At 34.2% G+C, this 26,666-nt stretch overlaps 3 protein-coding genes across 3 annotated transcripts; 2 read left to right on the top strand and 1 right to left on the bottom strand.

The window, feature by feature from the left end:
• Window positions 1-243: 243 nt before the first annotated feature.
• LOC110825654 (RNA-binding (RRM/RBD/RNP motifs) family protein) lies at window positions 244-9,296 on the top strand. Its single transcript, XM_022056130.2, has 6 exons — window positions 244-1,237; window positions 1,326-1,384; window positions 1,716-1,785; window positions 1,915-2,040; window positions 2,143-2,271; window positions 8,553-9,296. Exons 1-6 carry the CDS (start codon window positions 440-442, stop codon window positions 9,012-9,014), a joined length of 1,644 nt encoding a protein of 547 aa, XP_021911822.1. The 5' UTR covers window positions 244-439; the 3' UTR covers window positions 9,015-9,296.
• Window positions 9,297-10,513: 1,217 nt separating this feature from the next.
• Window positions 10,514-13,690, bottom strand: LOC110825656 (SNARE associated Golgi protein family). The gene is made up of 4 exons (XM_022056131.2): window positions 13,359-13,690; window positions 11,668-11,938; window positions 11,407-11,577; window positions 10,514-11,084 (listed from the first exon to the last, which is right to left on the bottom strand). The coding sequence occupies exons 1-4, from the start codon at window positions 13,568-13,570 to the stop codon at window positions 10,959-10,961; spliced, it is 780 nt and encodes a 259-aa protein (XP_021911823.1). The 5' UTR covers window positions 13,571-13,690; the 3' UTR covers window positions 10,514-10,958.
• A 5,745-nt stretch (window positions 13,691-19,435) lies between these two features.
• Window positions 19,436-21,256, top strand: ITPK1 (Inositol 1,3,4-trisphosphate 5/6-kinase family protein). Its single transcript, XM_022031991.2, has 2 exons — window positions 19,436-19,601; window positions 19,691-21,256. The coding sequence occupies exon 2, from the start codon at window positions 19,751-19,753 to the stop codon at window positions 20,837-20,839; it is 1,089 nt and encodes a 362-aa protein (XP_021887683.1). The 5' UTR covers window positions 19,436-19,601; window positions 19,691-19,750; the 3' UTR covers window positions 20,840-21,256.
• The last annotated feature ends 5,410 nt before the right edge of the window (window positions 21,257-26,666 follow it).

Genomic DNA, 26,666 nt, shown 5'->3' with positions numbered 1-26,666 from the left:
TATTATAATATATTTATCTAAACGTACGAAAATTGTTTTTTATAGTCCAAGGAATTTGAAAATTACAGTTGAAAGTGTTGGTTTTTAATTTAAAATATTTCTAAAAATAATGAAAACATATTTACGTAATTTATTTCGAAAATAATTTTCTTACAATTTTTTAACGGCCGTGCGTATTAATAGGAAACCTTTTTCGTTGCCTGTAATTGGGCCTTTTGGTACTTATAAAGGCTCGATCTTGGCTGTTCAGGACCAAACGACGCCGTACCTTCTCTCTCTCTCTCTCTCTCTCTCTCTCTCTCTCCTCTCCGCTCCGCGGACCCTGTCCTCCTTCTCTCGGGTTAGGGTTTTTCAACTGTCATCTCCCTCCATATCTCTCTTTCTCTCTATCTCTGTCTGTCTTCTGTTAACGCTAGCTCCTAGCGTCCCAGCAGTAGTAATGGGAAAAAAGAAACCTAAAGAAGTCGAATCTACATCCCAGAATGACGTCGCTACGTCTCCATCCAACCTATTCAAAAACCTTTTTGGCGCTGCAAACGTTGAAAGCACCCCCGTCTCGTTCCTCTTCTCCGAAGAGAACCCCTTCCGAAGAAAGCCACGAGAACCCGCCTCCGCTAAGAACTCTGAAGATGCGCACTCTTTAGATTCTGAGCTAAAGATTGTCAAACGAAAGAGGGAGGAAAAGAAAACATCCAACTTTGATGTAGTTTCTGCGTCTGAGAAAGAAGAAAAACCAGCTGCCGACACTCCCATGGTGGCCAAGAAATCCAAGAAAGGGAAATCGAGTAATCTAGAAGAAAATTTCCATTCGGGACTCGTACCGAATGGCACATCAGGGAAAGATGACGGAAAGGCTACTGTTTCGGATTCTAATGCTGTTAGCAATGCAAATCTACCTATTTTAGACAACAAGAGGAGGAAGAAGAGAAAGAGGGATGAGATAGAGAAGGAGTACGAGGAAAGAAAGTATGGCGTTTCGCCTCAAGAGGAGGAGCAGGTAAAAGCAAAGGGAGAAGTATCAGGAGGGAAGAAGTTAGTGGGAGAGAAGAGGAAGAAAGTGGATGATGCAGCGGATGCAATGGTGTCCAAGGAAGGATTTGACGACGAGAGCAAGCTTCTGAGGACCGTGTTTGTTGGGAATTTGCCGCTGAAAGTTAAGAAGAAGGCACTGCTAAAGGAATTCAGTATGTTTGGTGAGGTTGAGTCGGTGAGGATCCGCTCCGTGCCAATTATTGATGTGAGTCTTCACGAACGTTGTTGCTTTTGAATTATGTTTTGCAATTTGATTGCTTTGCTGATGCATATTTATTGTTTCATTTTGTTAGACTAAGAAATCGAGGAAGGGAGCCATAATGCAGAAGCAAATTAATGAGCATGCTGCAAGGTATTTCAAGTGTTGCTTGGTTATGAATTACATGGCAGTTTCTTTAATGAAATTAGATTGTTAGACTAACAAATGGTTGTGAATCATTTTCAGTAGTTTAACTTTAGGTGCTCCTTTTGGTGAATTCCAGTATTTTTTTAATTATATGCATTAGGTATATTTTAGTACATGGTTTTTCTCTTATCTGGACGCTTCAACTGTTGTTGGGGTATTGTAGGTCAGCTATTGTTTGGTTCAAATTTCTTTGACCAAACGAGATATTGAATTGTGGGATAACTTTTTACTATCCTTTCTATTGATGCCAATTCTTTTTGACATTTTTTTATTGCAGCGTACATGCATATGTTGTTTTTAAAAGAGAAGAGTATGCTGAGGCTTCTTTGGCCCATAATATGGCTGTGGTGGGAATTTCTTTCTTCAGAGTGTTTTTTTGCAATATCATTATGCTTTTTTTTTTTATATTTTTATTATCCTGATGTTCCGAGGAAATGTATTATGTGCTGATTATGTGTTTATGCATGTCAATATAGGTTGGAGGAAATCACATCCGTGTTGACAGGGCTTGCCCACCTCGCAAAAAATTGAAAGGGCAGAGTACTCCACTCTATGATAACAATAGGACTGTCTTTGTGGGTAACCTCCCATTTGATGTAAAGGTATGTGCTTGTGTGGCTTATTGTAATATCGACCTCCGGTTTGAATTTCTTGTTGTCTAACTTTGTTAATCCATCTCATGGAATGCTTATTTGCTGTGGCAGGATGAAGAATTATATGAACTTTTCTCACGGATTAGCAATTTGGAATCCAGTGTTGAAGCGGTTCGTGTCGTTAGGGATCCTCACCTGAGTTTGGGAAAGGGTATTGCCTATGTTTTGTTTAAAACAAAGGTATGTACCTTTTGTTGATGCCCCTGAAATCTCTATATTGAAGATTAAGTCATGCATTTTTTCACTATGTTAATTTGAAGTTTACATAGGATGAAAAAGTTTTGTCGTGGAATGAATTTCCTTTTTACTTTAAAATTATTTATTCTTTTGTCATGAACCAAGGTTATTCTTTCACTAGCGTTAGTGTTCAGTCATTTTTGTCAATGTTTGAAAATCGAATAAAAGGGAGCAGAAGATGTAAAACAAATTCAGTGATTTGTATAGCATAATCATTTTTGTCTCCTTTAGAATTTTTTTCTTTTTAGTCAAAGACCATCATTATCGAGGGTTACAAATGTCCTTTGGCATGAAGGTCCTCTGTTTATTGTTGGATGAGGAAATAGATTAGAGATTCACAGTTTCCTCTCAAAGAAGTAAATGTAGTATAAAAGGATAATGTAGGAAAAACTATTGATTTGTTAACTTAGTTATTAGGGATGAACCTAGATATCAAACAAACTCTTAGATATCACACAGAAGAAAGGGTTTCTTAAGTAAAATTTGATTGCATCACGCATGGTATTGAGAAAAATGTGATGATCATTTATTCACTTAAGGCTTGAAGCTCGAAAGTAAAATTATATAGGTGTTTATAATGCTTAGACATAAAATTCGAATTTAACTGTGATTACAATATTCGAATGAAAAACTTATAACTTAAGGATTGAAACTATAAATAAGTAATTGTTAGCGAAATAAAAAAGTTAGGAATCCTCCATACCTCGTTTTCTGTCTCTAGGTGATTATGGCTTTATTTTGGAGCATTCCTTTCCTACAACCGAGGAACTTTTGGTGATAGAGAAGAACTCTTTTGATGTTATTTGAGAAGGTGAGATTGAAGATAATCTTGGGGTTATGTGCAAGGGGCTAGAAGACATTTTTGTTTTACTTGTGCAGCATGGACATCAAGTGGTTTTTCCCTTTCTTTAGTGAGTCCTTTTGGTTAAGGTGCGTACTTCTGTCTCATTCTGTGAAGAATAATAGTAAAGTTTTGTCCATTTTTGGTGCTTTTTGGAACTGAGAAGGATGAAGAGGGCTTTAGGAGGATTCTCTGGAAAAACTTGTTAGATGCAACATCAAGGCTCTCTTGTCTAGCATGCAAAGTTATTCTGTAGAGGTTCAGAACTTAAAAGGAAATAAATTCATGAATTAAATACGGAAGCGATTAATCTATTTAGAGTTTATATTCTTTATACAACAATTTTGAATAGCTAATAGGGTTACGAAAATATTTATTCTAAAATACAAACGGAAATTAAAAAAATAAAACAAAATGCGAATAACTAAATATTTTAAGACAATCTTCACTATTACTTGAAGGAAGTCCGGATAGTGAACTACTCACAAACATCTTACTAATTAAGATTTAGATCTTAGTTCTCTTAATCTGAAATAGTTAATGAAAGGATAAGGTTCATTAGCCCAGTAAGAATATCATACTAATCATAGATACGGAAAATTGAAAATTGGTAAAAAATCAGAAAAACTACTAATGGAGCCCTTACTTTATTTAAATACATTTAAACTTGAAGACATTTGTTTAATACTTACCATAACGAGTTTTTCAAAAACAACTTATGAAGATATATATTCATATCACTTTTCACTTACATGCATAAGAAAACAAGAAAATAATAGCTTTTTTTTCTTACCTGTTTACTGGTACCTCTGAGGGTTCATAGGGGTGTTCCCCCTACCCGTAAACCCAATATTCAATTTTACAATTGACCAGTCATCCTCATATCTCGTCTGATAACAGACACAAAAAGAGGGGGCTACTGTATAAATTGGATATGGAGAAGGCTTTTGACAATGTTAGTTGGGACTTAATAGACTATATGCTCAATCGTTTTGGTTTCAATTTAAAATGGCGAAAATGGATTAATACTTGCATCTCCACAAAAAGTTTCGCTGTCATGGTTAATGATGGTCCTTTCACTTTCTTTAATGCTTCTAAGGGGTTGTGCCAAGGCGACACGTTGTTTCCATTAATCTTCATTGTGGTTATGGAAGCATTAAACAAGCTTATTGAGCAAGTAAAAAATTTGAATCTCATTAGAGGAATCAGAATGAGTAAAGAGGAAAACATTAAGATCACCTATCTATTCTTTGCCGACGACAGCCTAATTTTCTGCGAACCCGATGTTAATATGCTGCTTAATCTTAGATGTATTCTTTTCTGTTTCCAAGCTGTTTCAAGGTTAAAGATCAACATGTTAAAATCTGAGATGGTGGATTTTGGGATTAATAACATTGTGGAACATCTTACTTCGATTTTAAAGTGCAAATCAGCAACACTTCCCATCAAATACCTTGGGGGGTCTCTTGGAGCGAAACATAAAGATCCAAAAAGTTGGGAGCCAATAATTGATATTTTTGATAAACGTCTTGCTGGTTGGAAAAGAAATTACTTGTCTAAGAGAGGGAGATTGACTTTGATCCAGAGCACATTATCAAACCTTCCAACTTACTATCTTTCCGTCCTTACCATCCCTACAAAGGTTGCCAAAATCCTTGAAAGTATACAGTGCAGATTCCTATGGGGAGATGAGAAAAATAAGAAAAATTTCATCTTGTTAATTGGGAAGAGGTGAAAACTCCCATCAGTTCTGGTGGCTTTGGTTTGAGATTCTTAAAGACTTTAATAAAGCCATGCATGGTGAATAGGTGTGGAGATATTGGAATGAATCAAACAGTTCGTGGAAAGAAGTTTTTGACTGCAAATGGAACATGAAGGGATGCCTAAATCATAATTTGATAAACTGTAGTAACTATGGTGTGAGTTTTTAGAAAAGTATCTCTAAAGTGGGCAATGAAGCTATGCACTGCTCTAAATGGGAGGTGGGCAATGGTAAAAAAATCAAATTCTGGTTAGATATTTGGTGCGGAAACATTAATCTGCAATCTCGTTTCCCCCAAATTTATGCTTTATCCACGGACAAACTAATGACTATCGAGCAAGCGTTTGATAACAGTATTGGCAGGAGCTGGAATATTGTATTGCACAGAAATTTGAATTATCGGTAACTTGAGGAGTTTGAAAATTTGATGGTTTTGCTGGAATCTATAAGAACTAGCAATAGAGAAAACAAAGCTGATGTGAACTTTGAATAAAAGTGGATCATTTAACATCAAATCCTTCTATAACCACATTGCCGACTAAAATAGTAGGATCAAGCAGGTGTACCCAGCAAAAATGATATGGAAGGCAAATGCACCTCCTAGATTCTCTTCTTTTGCTTGGGAAGATTCCAAAAATCGTATACTTACCATAGATAATCTCATGAAAGAGGCATTATCCTAACAAACAGATGCTACTTGTGCAAGAATAATTTAGCATCCTGTAACCATCTATTGCTTTGGTGCCCCAGCACTTATTCTCTATGGTCCATGGTCTATGGTTTACTAGGCATCCGTTGGGTCATGGCGGGAACCGTCGAAGATGAATTGCTTGCATAGGAAATGATAAGCAGAAAGACAAAAAATTCAGACTCATCCCTCTTACCATTTTCTGGGTTATTTGGAAAGAAATGAACAATAAAGTTTTTGAAGATAAAGAAGACAACTTTAGCAATATTTTGAACAAATAGTTTTATATTTTTAGTTTTATAATACTAGGACATAGCATCACCTATTATGATGATTTAAGGTTAATTGTAGATATGTTAATTGACTTGTAAATCTTTTTGTACACGAGTTGGCGCCCCTTTGGTGCCCTATTTTAGTATATTTTTATATTTTTATCTAAAAAAAAAACTACGTCCAATTATAAGGCAATAACCCATTTTTTAAATTGGATATGCCATGAAGGATTTAGCGGAATTTGTTAATACATTGATTGACGTGTAAAGTTTGTACATAGATGTTAATACATTGATGTCTTCAATTGTAAGATAAATGTAGATAAACTGGAAGTCTTCAATTGTTACGGGGTCATCTTCTTAGCTCCATGAAGGATTTAGCGGAATTTGTTAATACATTGATTGACATGTAAAGTTTGTACATAGATGGCACCCCCTTGGTGCCTATATTGTGCAATCCAACACGTCATATTTCAAAAAAAGATCTAGGTAAATTGGAAACAGTTGCTTTCGAGGGTGGCATTGAAGTTTGAGTGCTGTGGTGCTGTTCTTGGGTGAAAGATATATTGACTTCGAAATAGTTGGACTTGCCCCTGGGTACAAGATTTTAGAAACTAACATGTGGGAGCTTGTGAGCAAAAAGATGGAAAGGAGAATGGCAAGCTGGAAGAGGAAATTTCTAACTGGACATGGGAGATTAACACCTATCAAGAATATATAATCAAAATTTGCCTTCTATTCTGGAAGCATTCCCTAGGCAGGGGTATACATACAAAAATCCTAGACAGGAAAAATTAAAAAATATATATTATCGTTGAAAATAAATCTCTAAACACATGGTGCATCACTTTCTATATCACTAATACTCAAAAGTATCAGTAAAAGAAAATGTTGGCCAAGAAGACAGATCAAGGATGGCTGTACCACTGTTGATCCATGCTGTAACGTATAGTTGCACCATGCGCAGGCACTTGTATTTTAAAATATTATAACATATAAATATTGCTAAATAATAATATATTACTTATTTATTTTACGTTATTGTTTATTAAAAATTAACATAAATTAATTTTTTAGTAATAGTACTTTTAAAATTGATTAGATAATCAACATTATTATTTTATAAGACAATTAAACAAGAAAATTAATAAATATTATTTATTAAAGATGTTCTTGTTTAAATAAAAAATTAATGTAAGTTACAGCATTGGTCAAGGATGTTTTGCATAGCAACCATTGGTCTCTGTTGCTGGACAACTTTCCTCTACTGATACTCAAAGTATCAATGATGGCAAAAAATACACCTATTTGAGAATTATTTTCAACTTCACCTTATTTTAACAATTTTTAATATACTGTATAGAGATTTGTCCCAGTCTATTTCTCTCCTTTTTTTCTTTCCCTTCCAAGGTAGTCAAGGCCTTGGAGATGCTTTGATGTCAGTTCCTTTGGGTGGGATTTTGAAGATCATTATTGTTATTAATTAATAGCTTGTAGTTACCAAAACAGCATCTTAAAGTTTCTTGCCATTCGATCAAGATGAATAAACCCCTATTAGCTAAATGGTTGTGGAGATTTACAACATGCAAAGGTGAGATGTGAATGGAGGTGATTTGGACTAAAGATGGAGTTTTATGGGAAGAGGTTGGAGGATTTGGAATCATACTGTCTCTTGGGAATGGTGTGTGCAGGTGAATCAAAAGAGATCTGAATGTCCTCATGGATATTACTGTGTTTATTGTTGGAAACTGGCACTAGTGATGAGATTTGGGATGGGGGAGGGGGCTACGAGTTTATAGATCTAGTAACCTGCTTTACAGTCTTATTCTTTTGTCTATTTCAGTTATCCGGAGAGAGAGGAACAAATGAGTTCTTGAGGGCATTTGCTCTCATTTGAATAAGAGGTACCTAGTTCACTCTCTGAGTGCTCTGTTACTAAGGAAACCTGGTTAAGTCCCTGAATATTTTGTTATTAAGGAAACTAGTACTCAAGATGAGAGCACTGTGGGAACATGTTAGATACTTTTACTTCTGCTGTTTTCTTAGCTTTGGGCAGCAACTCCTTGGTGTGCCTGTACTTGTTTTTATATCAAAAAACAAATTCTGATACAAAAACTATAATAATATACTACTAATAGTACAATACTTTTAGATTTAAAAGGAGAATAATTTCTTATCTATTTAGAAAATTTAGGATAATTTCGTTCTGCATGAGAAAAATTCATTAAAGTTGAAGAGACAAAATATAAATTTCAAAAGCACATTTTCATGCAATGATGTTGTAATAAGCTGCAAAGCTTTTCTCTTTTTCCCTTTTTTACATTCTTAGATTAGAGTTTACCAATGTGGGTTTTCCCGGAGGGGATGTAACAAGGGGGACAAGCGTTGTTAAGGGCTGTATTGCTTTTGGTATCCACTGGAGGTCTTCTCTGCTGTCATAAAATGTGGAATATTTGGAGTATCACTCCATCATATTGAAGACTGAACTTTCATCTCAAATTCTCAGAAAGTTGCTCTGAGCATTCATTTGAAACATCTATACAAGATGAAGGGAAGCATAATTAGGAAAAGGCTTTATTTATTACTCAGAGCTCATATGTATTTAATACTGGATGCAACTATTATTGTGTATGGAAATAAATCTGTAGTTTTGGCATGCAGGAGGCTGCTAATATGGTCATCAAGAAACGAAACTTGAAGCTTCGCGACAGGGAGCTTAGGCTTTCTCATGCCACATCAAATTCCACCCCAACTAAGAGAAAGAATCCTTCAGCAATATCAGAAGCAAATTCGCCAGGCAAAAAGTTGGCAATTGAGTCAAAGGACAAAAGATCAACCACAAAAACTAGTCTGTCATACCAAGGATTGCGGGCAAGCAAGTCCAATATGAAAAAGATGAAAAATCATCCAAAAGGCATTGGACCGGTGCCAGTGAAATTTAAAAATGAGAAAAAAGAGAAGCCAAAAGAGTGGAAGCAGAAAAGGCCTGCAGTTGCTGCTAGAAAGGCAAAAACAAAAGCTACTAAGGATGGTGGCACCCCAAAACAATCAGGGGTTAAAAGGAAGCTGGATAGTCGAACGCCAGAGAGCTTTAACCAGAAAAAGAAGGTCAAGAGGTTTTAGGTCTTTAGCCATATCAATCATGTTGTAGTGTAGGGCATATAATAAGAAAAGCTACACCTTAGCTTTCTGCCAAGAGGATAAACATGTCCTATCTTATTTAGAGTACACACTTGTTTGTCAACTATGTATCTGTAACAAGCATGTCTTACATCTTTATGAGGAATCTTTAGCATGCAACCATTTTTATTATGTTTTACCAGAAAGGTAGGATTTTTTTTTTTCTTTCTAGTATTGACAAATTCTCATTTATATTGAAGTAAAATCATTAGTATTTTTTTCTGAGTTCACATCTCTGGAGGTCTGAATCATCTCTCCGATTAGCTTTTTTCTTTTAGGCAAGTTTTATAAAGGGCATGAAATTCGAGAATCAGATGCAGAACCGATTCTAGGCGTTCTGATTGGATGATTATTTTTATGTGTATTTAATTTTTAGGCAAAACGTAGTCAGCTTACTTACATCCATCAACCAAATAAAAGTATTGACATGATTATCTTAAACATAATAAATATTTTGACTGACCAAATTATTCAATATTTTATTAGTAGATAAACATTCAAAGTTACACTTTGTTTAATCAGGGTAAATATTGTTATGTTTTAGCAAGAATTGTTTGTAAATTTATATTGATTCTAATTACAAAATTGTATTTAAACGAGACAAATTAAGTCTTACAAATTTCTAAATGGAATTGTAATAACATTTATATTTGAAATACATTTATTTTAATTTGACATAAAATTTTATACGAACTCAATTTTTTTTTTTTATCGTTTATTTTAAAACAAATTATCATTTTTATGTTAGTCACAAATTAGATTCTTCTGAAGCAACTGACACCATTGAAAAAAAAAAAAAAAAAGAACAGACCAAGTGGCTTATCAGCGAGAAAACCCAGTTTGTCTGCAGAGGCGGGGAGAGTAAAAGCAAAACAGTAAAAGAAAATTTGAAGGAAGGAAATGAGAGAAGGGCAAGGGCTTAGAGAACTGAAAAACCAACCCCTTCTCTGTGTTTTAACATTTTGATTTTTCCAATTTTTAACATTCTTCTAAAATTGAGCTTCTTTTCTGTTTTGGACAACGGAAGCTGGAGATGAGGTGCGCAAGGGACTGAACTTTGTTCATGTCAATGGAAAAAAAGAGTAGGAGAGAGAAGCCACTTCTTGTCCACACAAGCCTTTAGCTTATTTCAATTTTTTTAACAGTGTTACTAGTTTTGAGAACAAATTTAAAAATTTGAGAACCATTTTATAACGAGAAGTAATTTTAAAGACTACTTTGAAAAATAAATTAAAATTCAGATTTGTTCTTTATTTTATTACTATTTCTAGAGGTTTATATAAAAAATGCAAATAAATAAATTTCAATTAGTATGAGTGAAAAAATTGTAGTTTTCAGTTAAAACTGTTGTCTAAATTCAAGTAAAAATATAATTGAGAAACGAAAAATAAAATTTACTATTCCTCTAGACTTGGGATTGCTTTTGCCACTGCATCATTCAATGAAAGGAAAACCCTTTTTTTTTTTTTTTTTTTATAAATAAATTCCAAATTACAAGAAATTTACCACAATGGAATGGATGTGTGTGGGCCAATATATAAAACCAGCAACATCAACCATTGTGAAACCACTACATGATATATTCTTTTCACCTTAAATCCTCTAAACAATGATGTACAGACAGCCAAAACTACAAGACAATTCAACGTCTAAATTAACATTCAACAGATCATAAACTACCCACCATAACCCCCCCACTTCAACCAACAAATGACAAACTGCACATGCATATCATCCAATGCCTCCTCGGTTAACGACTTCTATCTGCAGCATCAGCAACAAAATCTCATTATTTTTTGCTAATCTGTACATTAATGATGTTCCAGCTAAACAGTTGCCTGGAGATTGGAGGCTCAAGAACAGCAAGAGAGTCCAGCCACCGGAACGTTATGATTTGTTCTTGCTCATCAAAGTGGGGGTAATGGAGACGATACCAATCAGGAAAAGAGTTGCAATAGAATTGAAGTCATAAAGATCCCCAAGAGACTGCAACTCTCCCAGAGCTATTCCTGCCTGTACGAAATATAAATGCTTCAGTAAAACTTGCAACCTTATATATTAGAAGTGATACAAAGAGTTAATGCTTTCTAGAACTGGATATAATTCAGAGTTTTACGCTTTCAGGAAGATTTCCCACTCTGTAAAAAGGTCTTCATAGTTAATTCTCTAAACTTCTAAATACACTCTTTATTGAGTTCTTACTATTGAACTTGCTAATTGATTTTCAAGCCTAGATGATTATACTTGTAACTAAAAGTATTCCATTCACACATTACATATAATATCCACATTTGTAGATATAAAAGAAAAAAGAGTTAAAAAACATATGCAGTACCTTGACAGTCACATAAGCAGCAGGGATGAGTCCAATTAAGGTCCCGAGGAAGAAGATATGATAAGGCACGTTAACAATTGGTGAAGCAACATTAATGAAAGTATTTGGTAATGTCGGAGTCAGTCGTAGGAAAAGCATGTAGTTCAACAGCCGCTCTCTTCTTCTAGCCACCTGTGAGTAAAAAGATAATTTATCCTTCTTCTGAACAATACAAGCAAAGATTGAGAATGGGAAGGATTGAGACTTCAGACTGTCACTCACCTGATCCTGGAAGAAAGTCAACTTGTCAGGCCAAAGGGAGAAAACAAGGGGCCGGCCTATCAGCTTCGAAAGGAAATAGCAAGAAGAAGCACCAGCAGTGGCAGTGAACACAACGAGAGCCACACCTTTTAAGACTCCAAAAAGGGCTCCAGCTAGCAATGACATAAAAACAGTCCCTGGAATCATGAAAGTCTGCATGAAAATGTAGACAATACAATACCCCACCAGGACCTGTACAGTGTAGTCACTTGTGTAGCTCTCCAGATGATCTCTACAAGAACGACTCCACACAATAAATCAACTAATACATCAGGAAAAAAATCAAATGATTGAACAACAAGAAATGTAGTCAATGACTAGGAAAAATGAAGAGATCATTAGATCCATTGTATCTTTGATTTTGACCTAAAAAGCTCTTAGCTCCAGCCTTCCATGCACATCTGTGTATAATGTCTTTGAGTTCAGCACTTGCAACATTTACTTCATAGAAGGATATGAGATCCTGTTAGTGTCAGCAGATTTAGATGGGGTTTTAGATAGAAAAGATCCTTAAACTAAGGAGCGCAGAGAAGATGACGAGTTCCTAATATAGGTGAGACTTTGTTATTGTCAGCTGATACGTTGACTTTGGAACAGAAAAGATCCTTAAACTAAGGAGCATAAGAGAAGATAGAGGTCCCTGATATTCCATAAAATAACAGCTGGATCAATATTGCTATCCACTTTAAGTTGATCAGGTCCCCAAAGATCAACGATGGTAGGGCCGCTCAGAGGCATCTTAACAACTGATTCTAAATTTAGTAGGTATTCCTCGCAATTCAATTTTAAGGTTATCCCTGATACCCTTAGCTTTCTCAAGTAATCAGAATTGATACGCTGTCACCGCGTTTCAAAACTCAACCAGTGCCAAGAGTGGGTCAAAACTGCAGCAATTTTATAATTAAAGAAATCCAGAAGCAACAGCACAAGGAACAACTCCTCCAAACATGTCAACTTCCTCTCTCAACTTTGATAATTACCAATAGAAGGCTGCTTTATAAAGAAATCCACCTCTTATCAAATCTCGCGAGGCTAATTTTGGTGCAGCAACAGGAAATGAGAATGAAGCAACGGACATAGTTAGACAAACAGTTTTGTGTTCAATTCTGCAGGGGAGACATCCTGCAGGAATCCCTCAAAATTCTTTCTCGCGGATAATATAAGTTGCTATAGCATCGGGATTATAACATTTTTGCAGAAATCAATAACACAAATATAGTTCAAGTACAAAGCAACCAATTCAACACGTAATCTCGTTCAACTAAATTCAGCAAGCAAAGATAAGTTTTGATTAGGAAGATAACAAACAGATCCCTTGGAAATTCAATCACAGCCAAAAGTTCCATCCATCAGGATTAAAAGAAAAAAAATATTTTAGAAATGGAATTGTTGAAACAGAGAGAAATTTGGCCAAGCAAACAGAACGGAAACATACTAAGGAAAATCAATATCAGCACAATGAATCGAATCGCATCCGTTAATAAAAATATCAAAGGCTCGAATAGGCGTCAAAGCAAATTAATTTGGAAATCCTAAAGCTAACATCAATTGTCTAGAAAAAGAAAGAGCGAAAAAAAAAAATCAGATCTCGTGTAGCTTTAAAGGCATTAATTTAGGGTGGAAAAGAAGAAAGTGTCGACATTATAACAGACCTGAGGATTTGAAGGTCTTGGAGGGTTCGAGGTAGCTTGAGGAAGCTGTAATCAGAGGCAGGCATGGTCAGGTAAACGCAGAGGAGACCAAGCAAGAATCCAAGGACAACCATGGAAGCCATGGTTACCTCCCAAAAGCTCAAGGGGAATCTAGATCCCACCACCACCACCACATTATCACTACTCTCTGCTCGTTTCCCCATGTTTCTCATCTGAACGTCTACAAACAGAAGAAAGATTTAGAGAGAAAGAAGGAAAAGATGGAAGAGCCTTTTAAGCCCCTCCTCCTCCTTTCCTTTTCGGGCACTCCTCCCTCCCTCCCTCCCTCTTTCTCTCTCTCTCTCTCCCCTTATCTACGACTGAGAATGAACCAGAGAGAGAGAAAGAATATTCCCCTCCTCTGCACTGCACAATTATAATGCCGCAACTTGATGTATACACATACATCTAAACTATTGATTTATATTTTATATAATATACAGATTAATTATGAAATTAGGTTAAACCAGACTAATATTAATAGATTAAATCTCATCATAATTTCATAATTAGCGTATTTAAACAAATCATATTATAATATTAAGACGAGTCATATGGTTTTAACCCAATTTTATCATATATAATATTATTTATTATATATAATATATGGATTAAATAAAAAAATTAGATTAAACCATATAAGATTTTCTCATAATTTTATAGTTAGCGTCTTTGAATGAAAATAATATTGAGATGAATAATTTTTTGAAAAAAAAGTTTATTAAAATATTTTAAAAAAAATTATTTGGATTTGATGTAATTATTAATCTCCATCATGTTTATAGAAGTAACTTAAATTAGAATTCTCTATAAAATAATTTATGTTAAATAACAAGTAAATAATAGTTAATTTTGATTTTCTAAATGAAATAATATAATCTTTATTAGAAAGTATACTTAAATTATAGATATAATTAACTTAATTATTTTAAAAAAATAAATAAAAAATAAATGTTTTTTTTTTTACTTTTTTATTTTCTATTATAATAGAAAAATCAGCATTTTTTTGTACATTGTTAATTACCAAAAGTCATTTATTCTTAATTTATTACTTCAATTAATTAATTATGTAAAAGTTAAAAAGTACATTCTCTTTTTGCATATTTAATTCGTAAGTAATGATTATAATTATAGCATCATCATGCGTTAGACATACGTCACACCTTGTTTAGCAAGATTTTTAATTCAATCAATCAAGATCTTACACATCAAAATTGGCACGTTTAAATAGACTTATATTTTTTGTACTTTTAGTCAGAAAATTAAATCAAATTACTATTTTTCATCATATGCTATGCATTTATATTTTATTGGTCAAATTTTAAAATAATTATGTAAGAAATTCTAGTAAAATTTATAAAAAAAAATATATGTTTATTATTAATTTATATATTTTTATTATGTATAAACCAAGGAATTATTAATTAATAAGACTATCATATAAAGTGCATATATAAATAATTATAAATCAATTTAAACACATCTTTCATAAAAATAAATAAAGATGTGATATAAATTAAAATAATTTATTTTAATAATTATTAGACATGTGATGAGCAAAGAATAATATACAATGCATATTAATATTTTAATTATATGTTAATTATTTTAAAATTTGCATAAATAAATGATTAAACTGATCATATATTGTTAATATATTTATGTTATTTAATCATATTACTTAAATATATAGTTAATACGAAAATAATTAATAATTTTTTTGATGATGTGACTTAATATTGTAACACTTGCTCTAATTTTTATGTATAAAAAATAACATAAGATATGTTATTTAATGTAACGGCCCCGGAAATTAAAATGAAATGTATAAATTTATTCTAAGTACGGAAGCGAAATAAAATAGATTATGATTAACATCCCTTACACAAATAACAAAAACGATTAAACGTATGAAAGAATAAACTAACTAAAAGAAATACTATGAATGAATACTATAAGAAAAACTAATAAATTCTTAGGTTTCTACTCGCCGTCTTCCTGCAGAACGGATTCGGAAATCAAGTCCTCATGATCTGAAATAGTTAAGTAAGGAATGAGATACACTAACCCAGTAAAGACATCACACTATCTTACTGTCACAGAAATAAAAGTTGGTAGAAAACAAAAACGACCAATGGAGCATAATTTATAACAAACTCATTTATCAATAATAAAATCTTTTACTGTCTCTTTACCTCGGTGAGATTCATGAAAAAAATTTATGAAAATAATTATATCATAAATATCATAAGATCACGCTCACTTTGTAACATAACACATATCATGCTTTTGTATTTCAATCATCAGGCAACAAAGTTCCTCTTTTATCAGTTTACTAGTATCCATGGGCATCCATAGGGAGTCCCCACTGCACGTGAACCATTCACATTAATAACTTAATTCCGGGACTGTCCCCATACCCCGTCCGGTATGGGCGCCAAAATCATAAACCTCAATACCACAACCGGTATGAGGGTAAAACGAGTCGTCCCCATACCTCATCCGGTATGGGCGCCAAAACACATAAAGTCTTCATACCCCGTCCGATATGAGAGACCACATTCCCGGTAGGGTTCCCTATGGATCCGGTTCGTCCACCATCTCTCAGGATATCTAGTTAGGCTGTCGGCATTATCTATTTATCAATTCACATATCTTTTTTTATTTTTCGTAATCTCAATTATCCAATCAAATATAAACATATAAACCAGTAATAGAAACCAAATAAGTCAACACAACATCGAGTTCACAATAATTCAAACCATAATAAATAAAACTGTGATTCATGTATACGAAACCATAAAATAAACACATCAAGCACCATACTGCATTCAAAACTATAAAATAAATCAAACAACACCTGACCAAAAAATACACCAGATTCGGGCTCCATTAGTAATCTTAATTAATTATACATATCTATTAATTCATAAAATACCGTTTTATCATTTATTAAACTTTAATGTCGTGATAGGAAATAGGGTGAGAGATCCTTACTTATTTCGGAGTCTGAAATCAGGTTCTCACTGTGTATACAGGCAGTCCCTAGATTCCCTGAATTTTTCTTCGAAAACTGAAACACACTTCCGATACCTGCACATGTCCCCAAAAAATCCCAAATCAGACCCAAGACCCTTTCGGCTAATTTTGAAATTCCGACACAGCGGCTCCGCCGTGCTCTAGCGACGGTGCCGCTGCCCACGGCGGCGATCCGCCTCGAGTTGGCCGTTTCCAGCCGTTTTCGGCCGGATTCGGCCAAACTTGCATTGTTTCCTATGATAAAACACCCTTAGGGCCCTTGGTGGGCTAAAAAATTTCAGAAAATCGAGACTTACCGACGGCGAAGCTCTCGGGTACGGCGGCTCCTCCGACACGAGTTGCAATTTGGTGTTTTACTCCGGTCAACCTGTAGAGAAAAGGACGGTGGTCACAGTGGTATAAAAATTACATCGAACGGGAACCGAAAAGGGCTTCATCGAAGGCAAAAATCGAGGAAACCAGCGGCGGCGCCGCTGGACTTCGGCGGTATTTTTCGGCCAATTAGCTGGTGGTTTTGCTCCGATTTGGCCACATGGAGGTTTATCATAGAAAAACGAGCCAAGGGGAGAAATTTTGCCTCGTTTGGCGACCGAAAAATCCTTTGGTGCGGCGGCGGGTGGTTCCTCTAGTGGCTGGGTCGTCTTCTCCAGCGAGAGTTCTGGCGGCTAGGGTTTGGGGTTTGGTGTGGATGCGATTATTTATAACATTCTCCTTTTAATCTGAGCCGTCCATCATGATTTAATCTGGGCTGTCCGATCGCGATTAAATTAAAAATAAATCTAGACCGTCTATCGCGATGCGATCTGGACTGTCCGTGCGTGATCAAATCTGGACCGTCCACACGTGTGAGATCTGAGCCGTCCATGCGCGCTTTTGATCTGAGTCGTCCGTGCGTGCGGGAACGGATCTGGGCCGTCCGATCGCACGCATGCGGATCACCCACGTGTCTTCGTCCCGCGTGGCTTCCCGCATCAGTGTCCCTGACACGCAGCGTGTCTTGGTTGGCCGGGGCTGCTAACACGGCTGCTGACGTGTCGTTATTTTTCTAAATTACGTTTTGACCCCCGATTTTCGATTTTTTTTTCAAAAACACCCCCAAAATCTAAATTTTCACCAATTTTTCTCAAAATTAATTCTAATTAAATCCCAAAAATAATTTTATCCCATTTTATTATTATTATTATTTTTATTTCTATTAAATTAAATTAAAATTTTATAAATTTATTATTAAAATAAAATAAAATAAACAAAATTCCAAATTAAGATAAAAATAAAATAATAAAAGAAAAATTTTTTGGGTGTTACATTTAAAGTAACTAAATTTTATATTATTGTCAAGTAATTAATATTTTAGACAATTAGTATTGCTATTATTATTTTACATATTGGAATTGGCCCAACCCAATTTTAAGTTACTCACACAATTAATACATATTGAAAACTTTTCACTAGAAGTCATTTAGGCCTTAAAAACTTTTAGTGAGGTATAGAATTTGAAGCTTGATTTTGTCTTGTATTTACATGGCAATTGAAGTAAATGACATGGGCTATGTTTCCTTGGCCTTGTTTTGAATTTTGAGAATGATGAATCCCATTTACCTACTAGGAAAAAAAAAAAAAAAAAACAATCTTTGGTATGAAAATTCGGCTTAATTTTTATATTAAATTGGGTTTATTTTTAATAAATTTATTATATTTATAAATAATATATATATATTTTAAGTTAGTTAAATTCTCTTAGTTGATATAGATAGAATATGTTAAAATATGATATGACCTTTTAATTTTTTCTTAAAATGATATTTTGTACTCAAACAAATAATTTAATAACAAATTATTTAAATTAATACAAAATAATTTGGTAGGAGTTTTTTATTTCAGAAATTAAAAGCAATATGTCTCCTATTATTTGATTATGTTAGCATATTTAGTAGGGTAGGGTAAAAATTTAAGAAAACTCTTTAACATATTTAATTCAATATTTGAAAGCAAATATTTTCGTAAGTATTGTAAAATAATCTCAATCATAAAGTAAGTGATATTATCTACTTTATTTATGTAAATAATATTTTTTTTTCAAAAATGACACTATATTTTTTTGTTCAATTCTTATTTTATTGAAAAAAAAAAAAACTAAAAATGTTATATTTGTTGCCACTAATGACAACATCATTATTATAATTAACCACTAATTATTAATGCAAATTAAAAAATTATTTCTTAAGTAAAATTTAAGAAATTTTATAATATGATCTTTCTATTATACTACTCATTTGCTTATTAATTCTCTTTACCAAATTAGTTGTCTTCTCTACTGATGTATTAAATATAAATTTTATCCATCCAATACTTAGGTGAGAGAAAAAGTAGTAATGTAAGAGAATAAATGAGAGTTTAGCAATATTATTATCAAAAATAAATGAAGAAGAAAAATTATAGAATAATATTTTAATATTGATAAAATAAAAACCCTTACCTGCTCTTGTCATACGACACTGATGTACACGTAGTAAATGCACCGTTAATTTATCAAATATATATATATATATACAGGCAAATAAACTTAAAAAGTGTATATTTTTTAAAAAATTTGTTAGGAGATTGAAGTAACACGTGTGTTGTCCACATCATTCCTCAAAAAGTGTGCCACTTCTCCACGTGGCACACTTTTTCTTTTATAAGAAAATGTAAATTCTCATTATTAAACAATTAAATAAATATGCTAATTCAATTGTTATTGGGGGATTTCCATATAGCTCTCCAAACCCAACTATTATGATTTGAGCTGGACGCTGACCTATACTCAATATCAGCCGTTCATTTCAAACGCACCGTATCGCCACCGTCCATTTACACGCGTTGCTTTTTATTATGCGGCGCGAATCCCCCAGGGAATATGCCACGTGGCAACTTTATGCTAACCCTGGTTACTTCTCGGCTCCCTTAACCCTAGTACAACCTATATATATACTATCTACACCTACCTATACATACAATTTATATATAATACCCTCCTTTTAATCTTCTTCTTCTTCTTCTTCTTCTTCTTCTTCCCCCTCTTCCTTCTTTCCCTCCCCCCACTCCCACTTTTTCGTTTGACTCTCTCCCTCTCTCTATCTAACACCAATCCTTCATTTCGATTCGTCCAAATCAGAGACGCGGAAGGTACAGATTCTGGGAAAAATAATTACTATCTCAATCTTGAGAATCGAATCTTTTTCTGCGCCTCATGATTTAGGGTTTCTGTTTTGCAGATAAATTTCTCACCGCCTTCGCTTTTTCTCTATGCGTGCTTTGCATCTCCTGTACCAGCAATGGCCGAGCGGAGATTCACGATAGGCTACGCGCTTTTGCCTAAGAAGCAGCAGAGCTTCATTCAGGAGTCCCTGGTCAATCTCTCCCGTTCCAGGGGCATAGATTTGGTCAGAATTGATACCGACCGTCCCTTAGTGGACCAGGGCCCTTTCGATTGCATCCTCCACAAGCTCTACGGCGACGACTGGAAGCGCCAGCTTGCCGACTTCCACGCCGGTTGTCCTAATGCAGCGATTATCGATTCCCCTGATGCCATCGAGCGCCTCCATAACCGGATTTCGATGCTGCAGGTCGTTTCCGAGCTCAAGATCGAGAGCGACGGAGAGACCTTTGGTATTCCGAAGCAGATTGTCATCTACGATAAAGAGACGTTATTTGATCGACAGGCCTGGGAGTTGCTCAAGTTCCCGGTCATAGCTAAGCCCTTGGTTGCCGACGGCAGCGCCAAGTCTCACAAGATGTCTTTGGTTTTCAACACCGATGGTCTTAACAAGCTCAGGCCGCCAATCGTATTGCAGGAGTTCGTCAACCACGGCGGTGTTATCTTCAAGGTTTATGTCGTCGGTGAGTACGTGAAATGCGTCAAGAGGAAGTCTCTGCCGGACGTCTCCGAGGAAAAACTGAAGAGCGTGGAAGGTTCCTTGTCCTTCTCTCAAGTGTCCAATTTGGCCACTCATGAGAAGAGTGATGACAAGTACTACAAGATGATGCATTTGGAGGACACCCAATTGCCGCCACAGAGCTTCATCACCAACATTGCCAAAGGCTTGAGGCATGCAATGAACTTGAATCTGTTTAATTTTGATGTGATTAGGGATTCCAGGATTGGGAACCGCTACCTTGTAATTGACATTAATTATTTTCCTGGATACGCAAAAATGCCATGTTACGAGACTGTTCTGACAGATTTCTTCTTAGAGGTGGTGCAAAGGAAGGGAAGAGAGGAGGGGAGGAGCTTTGGTGAGGCTTCTAGTGAGAAGGCAAGCTTTGACCGACAGATATTTAGCTGTGACGGAGAAGTGAGGAAAATGGTGTCCAATACTTGCTGCAGTGACGGGGAAGACAAGGAAAACCCCATTCACGTTTGACAGATGTGTAGGGAATAGCCGTGAATAGTAGTCAGGCTCATTTTGTTGATTGATTTCTGGTGTTCTGTTTCCAGAATTGGGTCAAGCATTAGAACCATTGTGCCAATTCCGGTACTGAACGGACTTTCCTGTTTCATTTACAGTGGTAAAATAAACAGGTCATCTTTGGGGTTAGTTTTAGCCTCTTGACAACATTACGTGGTGGTCACTGTTGATCATATGTATATTCTGTCAACCATTGCTCATGAGATAGGTACTTCTCAAATACATCGTAAGTTTTAGGGAAGTTAAGTTGTATCTGAGGCTTTAACATTTTCTTTCTTTGGGTCAGAATTTGCACTAGTTTCAAACTTTTAGAAACATTAGGGAATGGAACTTCTCCATTTTGCCAACGAAAGTTTCACTATATTATCTTTTTTTGGGCTTATTGTGGATGAACAGAGGGATGTGTTTATTATGGTTGAACAAATAAATTCACCGAGACTTATTTAAAAAGAAAAATTCATCGAGAATTGGTTAATCTGGCTTAGTTCAGAGTAGATATTTTTTGGTAAACCCACGAGGCGGATAGATGTTTGCTGCTTTTTTATCACCATGTTTTTATCTGACACATGTCATATTCTTTTCTACACTTCTCCGACAATTCTTCTAATCTTTTGAATAGTTTGCATGCTGACATATTCCTTAATTAATTCTGTGATTGCAAAGGTTAGGATCTTTTGGATGGTAGTTTGGATCGTAACTTTTGGGATAGGATTCAAAGCTCAGTATTATTATTTATCTAAGTTTCTTGACATTTCCTCTACTTTTTGATTTCTGGTACTGTATTGACTTTTTAGGTGTAGAATTTAGTTCCATCAGGATTTTAATTGATTGTTTGTACTTGGTCTATTTTTACTGCCAGTTTTTGTCTTGCTATATGGAATATTTGAAACTGATCTATGGTTGAGCGGTTTCAGAGATTCCTTTTTAGAAGTAAGTTCAATTGATTTTTGTGGTAATTGACTTATGTTGACAATAGTTATAGGAATCCAGGTGACGTGTCTTTGCCCCTAATGGAGTTTTCACGTTGGATTTGTTATTGATTCATACCATATCTGGAAGATTTGATTTGATTGGCATGTCTCATAAATGGTAATATTGTCTCATAAATGGTAATATTGTGGTTCAGGCCGTAAATATTCAATAGGATATGTGGAATTATCCTTGTTGTAATTGCGTTGATATTGGGTGAACTATATGGGTTTTTTTTATAAATATCTCAAACATAACTGCATAGACGATTTTGTAGTTGCATTCCTTGTTCCTCTCTTTTTCATCCTTCAGTTACTGCATAGTGGTTAGATATTTTTACTTTCACCGGACTTCTGGAAGATGAAATGTCAACATGATGTAGGTTGCTGTTACTTTGTTGAGATAAACTGTAGTATCACCCAGAGGCAACAAGGTGGGAACTGCCTAATTACAGAAGACTTACAGACAATCAGAACTTAGAACATCCACAGGGTTCCCCAAGTCTACATCATCAAAAGTAGGATACCATAAGAACAAAATATTCAGGGTGTGGAATTAGTAATCTATAATCTTTGTCAAAAGGAAAAGCAGGTGCCTCAAAAACTCCTTTGTTTCTTTCTTTGCATATGACCCAAAAGAGAGGAACAAAAATAAGGAAGTATAGATTGTCTACTTGCATTGTGGAACCAATTAAAGCCAGGGAAATGATTCTTTGGAAATGCTAGTAAAATCCCATTGTCACAAACTTTTCAGACTTCTTTTTCTTTCCAGATCTTTGAATATGCTGATGATTCTTTAATCCTGTACATGTTAGTTGGAGTCTATTTACTTCTTCTAAGAAAATCTTGTTTTCATCTAATAGTACTTCTCTTATTTCCTCATATAAATCACAGCATTTTTAATTCTAAAAATTCTTTGCATCTGCAGTCTCGTTACTTGTGCATCACAACCGACTCTTATCTTCCACAGAAAGGAGAAAAAAGAACTTTCATCTTTAACACAAGGGAAAAAAAAAGAAAAAGAAAAAAGAAGCGTTCAACTGACATTCTTCAAACTTGGTTATTTATTTACCTTAAATTATTTTTTTAAGATCATCTACCTATTTTTGTATTTTTTTTTCTAAAGGAGATGACCTACTCTGTTTACTTCACGAGTATTGTGCTGTTATTAGAATTGAGATTGTTTGTTCTAGACCCCCGTTCAGAAAAGAGTTTCGGGTTTAAAAGAAAGATGAATCCATGAAATTATGCATCAGTAGAACTGTCTTAGCTACAATTTATAATTTTCCTGTATTGGTGCTGTCAGAAGTGTTGTCAAATGGTTTGTGCTATGAAGTGTTGGTTCATGTCCTTTGCATGCAATTAACATTCTTTTCACCTTAATCATTGTGTAAAAAATGGACTTGTTCTACATTTCACTTTGGAGTTTGCTTGGCAGTATCTTAGTGTTGCAACCAAACTTGGGGCTATCTGCTTGTAATCAACCTCAAGAATAAGGGAGTTGAACTACTGACCTTGGAGCTAAGAATGGCCTCGGTGCTCCTGGATACGGTCCATCTGTTTACCTTTTTATGTTAAGATGAAATCTGGCACTCAGAATCTTAGATGCATTGGCCATCACAATGGTAAACCTTTCACTTGAGTTTTGATGATTTGTTGCTCACAACAACTGATTTTGGGTGGGAAGTTACATGCCTGATTTTGGTTGGATGTGTTGTGCAAGTGCTATGTGGAAATTAGGGGTGCGTAACTCAAGGTATCTAGTAGCTCGGATTGGTAGTGAAGGTTGTTTGGGACATGGTGTCCGTTGAGTTGTAAAAATGTATTTTCTGAGCTTGTGTATGTGCAGAGAAAGGAAGTTGGTAAAAGAGATACTTGGTTATATGAAGTTTTCTTGGAGCAACAAGGAGGAGAATAATGGTTGAGAAGGGCAAAGAAGATTTTCGGGCATGGCTATTGATCTTGGTATAGTCTTACCAGTGATTCATTTTTATGATGGTGGGGGGTTCAAGTTATGTTATTATCAGTATGCATATGATGTTGGTTCTGGTTGGAGTGTACACATTGTTTTTGTAAATAGGTTTTGCATTCTCATATATTAGTATATAAAGAAAATCATGTCCGCACATGATGTGGGATTTGGGTTTCCATCTGTTTTCAAACTTTGCCTGTATTGTAGACGGGAAGCTCAAATGTAATAATGGTCAAAGATGAAGCAAGCATTGGCGGAATCTTCAACATTCTGGCGTGAGCTTATCCTGAAGTAAAGTTGACGCTAAGACTTAAAATTAACAAGAAGAAATTGAAATTTGTTGGCATAATTTATTGTATGTAGCATGACATTAATTAATTAAAGACATCCTCTCTGCTTCTGCTTCTGCTTCGTACCAAAATTAGATTTCTTAATTGATTAATGACTAATTTCTCTCCCATTTCAAATTGAATAATATCATTATTAAGTTGCGTTTAAGCCAAGTATATCCAATATCTGGCGGCAGTTATATAATAATCCTTCCTTTTTTTTCTTCTTCTTCTTCTTAGTTTCACATTATGAATGTAAATCATAGTTTTAAGGAAATTATCAGATAATAATATATTCACTCTTAATCTTTCTGATCTTATTATACATATACATATATATATATATATATATACATACATACATACATATAGCATTAAATGAAAAAGCTTGTCAGCTTTTAAAACTACCCAACCACCATGACTTCATTTTCCCTCAAGTCTCCTCTTTCTATTTCTTCTTTTTCCCCTTTAATTTCTTTTATATCTTCCCCCATTCTCAATTTCTCGTCTTCCTTTCATACATCCACCTAATATAATTGAGTATTAATGGTTAAAAGAAATTGGGCTTTCCCTCGTAAGCATGGCATTAAATGTTTAACCAATTATATTAGCTCTATCTAATTTCTTCTTCTTTGGGAATTTAAATTGACTTTAGTTTCACTATAGACCTCTCTAACCAGGGAAAATATCATATTCAGGTTACAGCTAATTAGATATAGTGATGTAGAGGAAAATTAGAGTAGCCTTCATTAGTGGCTCTCTTGTTTGGCTTCTTTTCGGACAATGCTGGCTTCTTAAATTGTTTTATGCATCACATTGTTGCACTCCTCTAATATATATATATACATATATATATATATATATATATATATATGATCTACCACATATGACATTTCAGATATCTTGTAATAATGTCAAATGTACAAAATATCTCATATATTTTTTAGAGTGTCAAGAGTCTTAAATATTTATTTATTCAACAAAATTAGATTGCATGCTTAAGAGATCAAAATAAGAAGAAAAATTAGAGAAAAACCTAATAAAGAAGAAAACTTGTTTAGAGAAGAGAAGTTGAGAGAGATGAGAGGTTGTCAATCAACTTAGCCTTTGCAATTTTATTCAATTCATCAACATACTTCTTGATTACTAATTCTTATGTTATATCCTTTACAATTCTTTGCCAAAATTTGGTAAATTTTTCTATTCTAATAACAATAACCATAACAAAAAGATGATCACAAAGTTGACATAACAGTAATAAAAGAAACTAATAAGAGCATTAACGTAAGTAAGACTAATTATAACTTGATTATACTTTTTTATGCTCTACCCTAAGCTTTTTATTTTGGTTAGGCTCATGACCCTCCTCCTGTGTCGTAACACTCCTTCTTCAAGAAAAATCTTCTCTTCATGGTTAAAAGTCAAAAACTGTGCCTTGAGGTGATAAATATCCTCCCAAGTAGTGACAAAGTTTGTCTGTTGTATTAGTACCTATTTATAAGTTTATTTTACCTATGAATCACCCTTCCATGTATTAGTACCTATTTACAAGTTTATTTTACCTATGAATCACCCTTCCATGTATCAGTTATAGCTGCTCTATCTTGAACTAAACATGAGGATTAGTCTCTGTAGAGTAATACTAACAGGTTGACCACCCTCCATATATCTTTTGAGGAGTAAATGGAATATGATGTGAATTAAGAACCCTAAAGGCCACTTTAATTTATAAGACATTAAAATAGTCTTCTTTTATGATCTTTTTGATTGATGATGAAAAGAGAGAGAAATATTACACAGAAAAGAAGATTAAGAGAAAGAATCTCATATTAAGGGGGAGAGTAGAAGTTATATCATTTATAGGATGTATTGAATTTTTCTGAGATAACTACTCTATAATTTTTTTTGAAAGTTGCTTTAACTATTTTCTTAATAAAATATATAAGAAGCACTTACTAAAGCGGAAACTTCGTAAACTTAAGGAAAATCTATATTTGTATATTTATACTTCTTATATAATATATTTATATTTCAATGAGAATAAAATTTTGTTTTCCATAAAAAAAAGGAGAAGATTGTTAAAGAAAATAAAATAACTTGTCGATTTTAATGAATAATATAATCTTATTTCCCACCAATGATACTATTTAAGTTTGTGAATTTACATAGAAGGCTTGACTCAAGTAAGAAGAACAAATTGAGAAAGATTACAAGAACATCAACAAGAAGACAAACAAATAAAGACAAAGAGTAGAGTTGTTTAGATTTATTTATCTTCTATGTAATTAGGGAACTTATAGTTTAAGGCTCAAGAAAATTCTATTTGAAAAAATTTCCTTTAAAAATATATTGAAAAAATACAAATGGTTTTTAAAATTAATTTCATAATATTTTTAAAGAGATTATCCTTGTGAAAAATAATTCTCAAAATTATTTTTGACATCGAGTTTGTACGTTGGAGGAATTTTATAAGTAAAAAATTTTACAATGATATATTTCTATGTGTCGGCAAA

The sequence above is a fragment of the Carica papaya genome, chromosome 3 (genome assembly GCF_054855325.1).
Source record: "Carica papaya isolate Zhongbai chromosome 3, ASM5485532v1, whole genome shotgun sequence".
Classification (NCBI taxonomy): Eukaryota; Viridiplantae; Streptophyta; class Magnoliopsida; order Brassicales; family Caricaceae; genus Carica; species Carica papaya.
The sequence above is the reverse complement of the archived record's forward strand: the minus strand, read 5'-3'. Positions and strand labels throughout refer to the sequence as shown.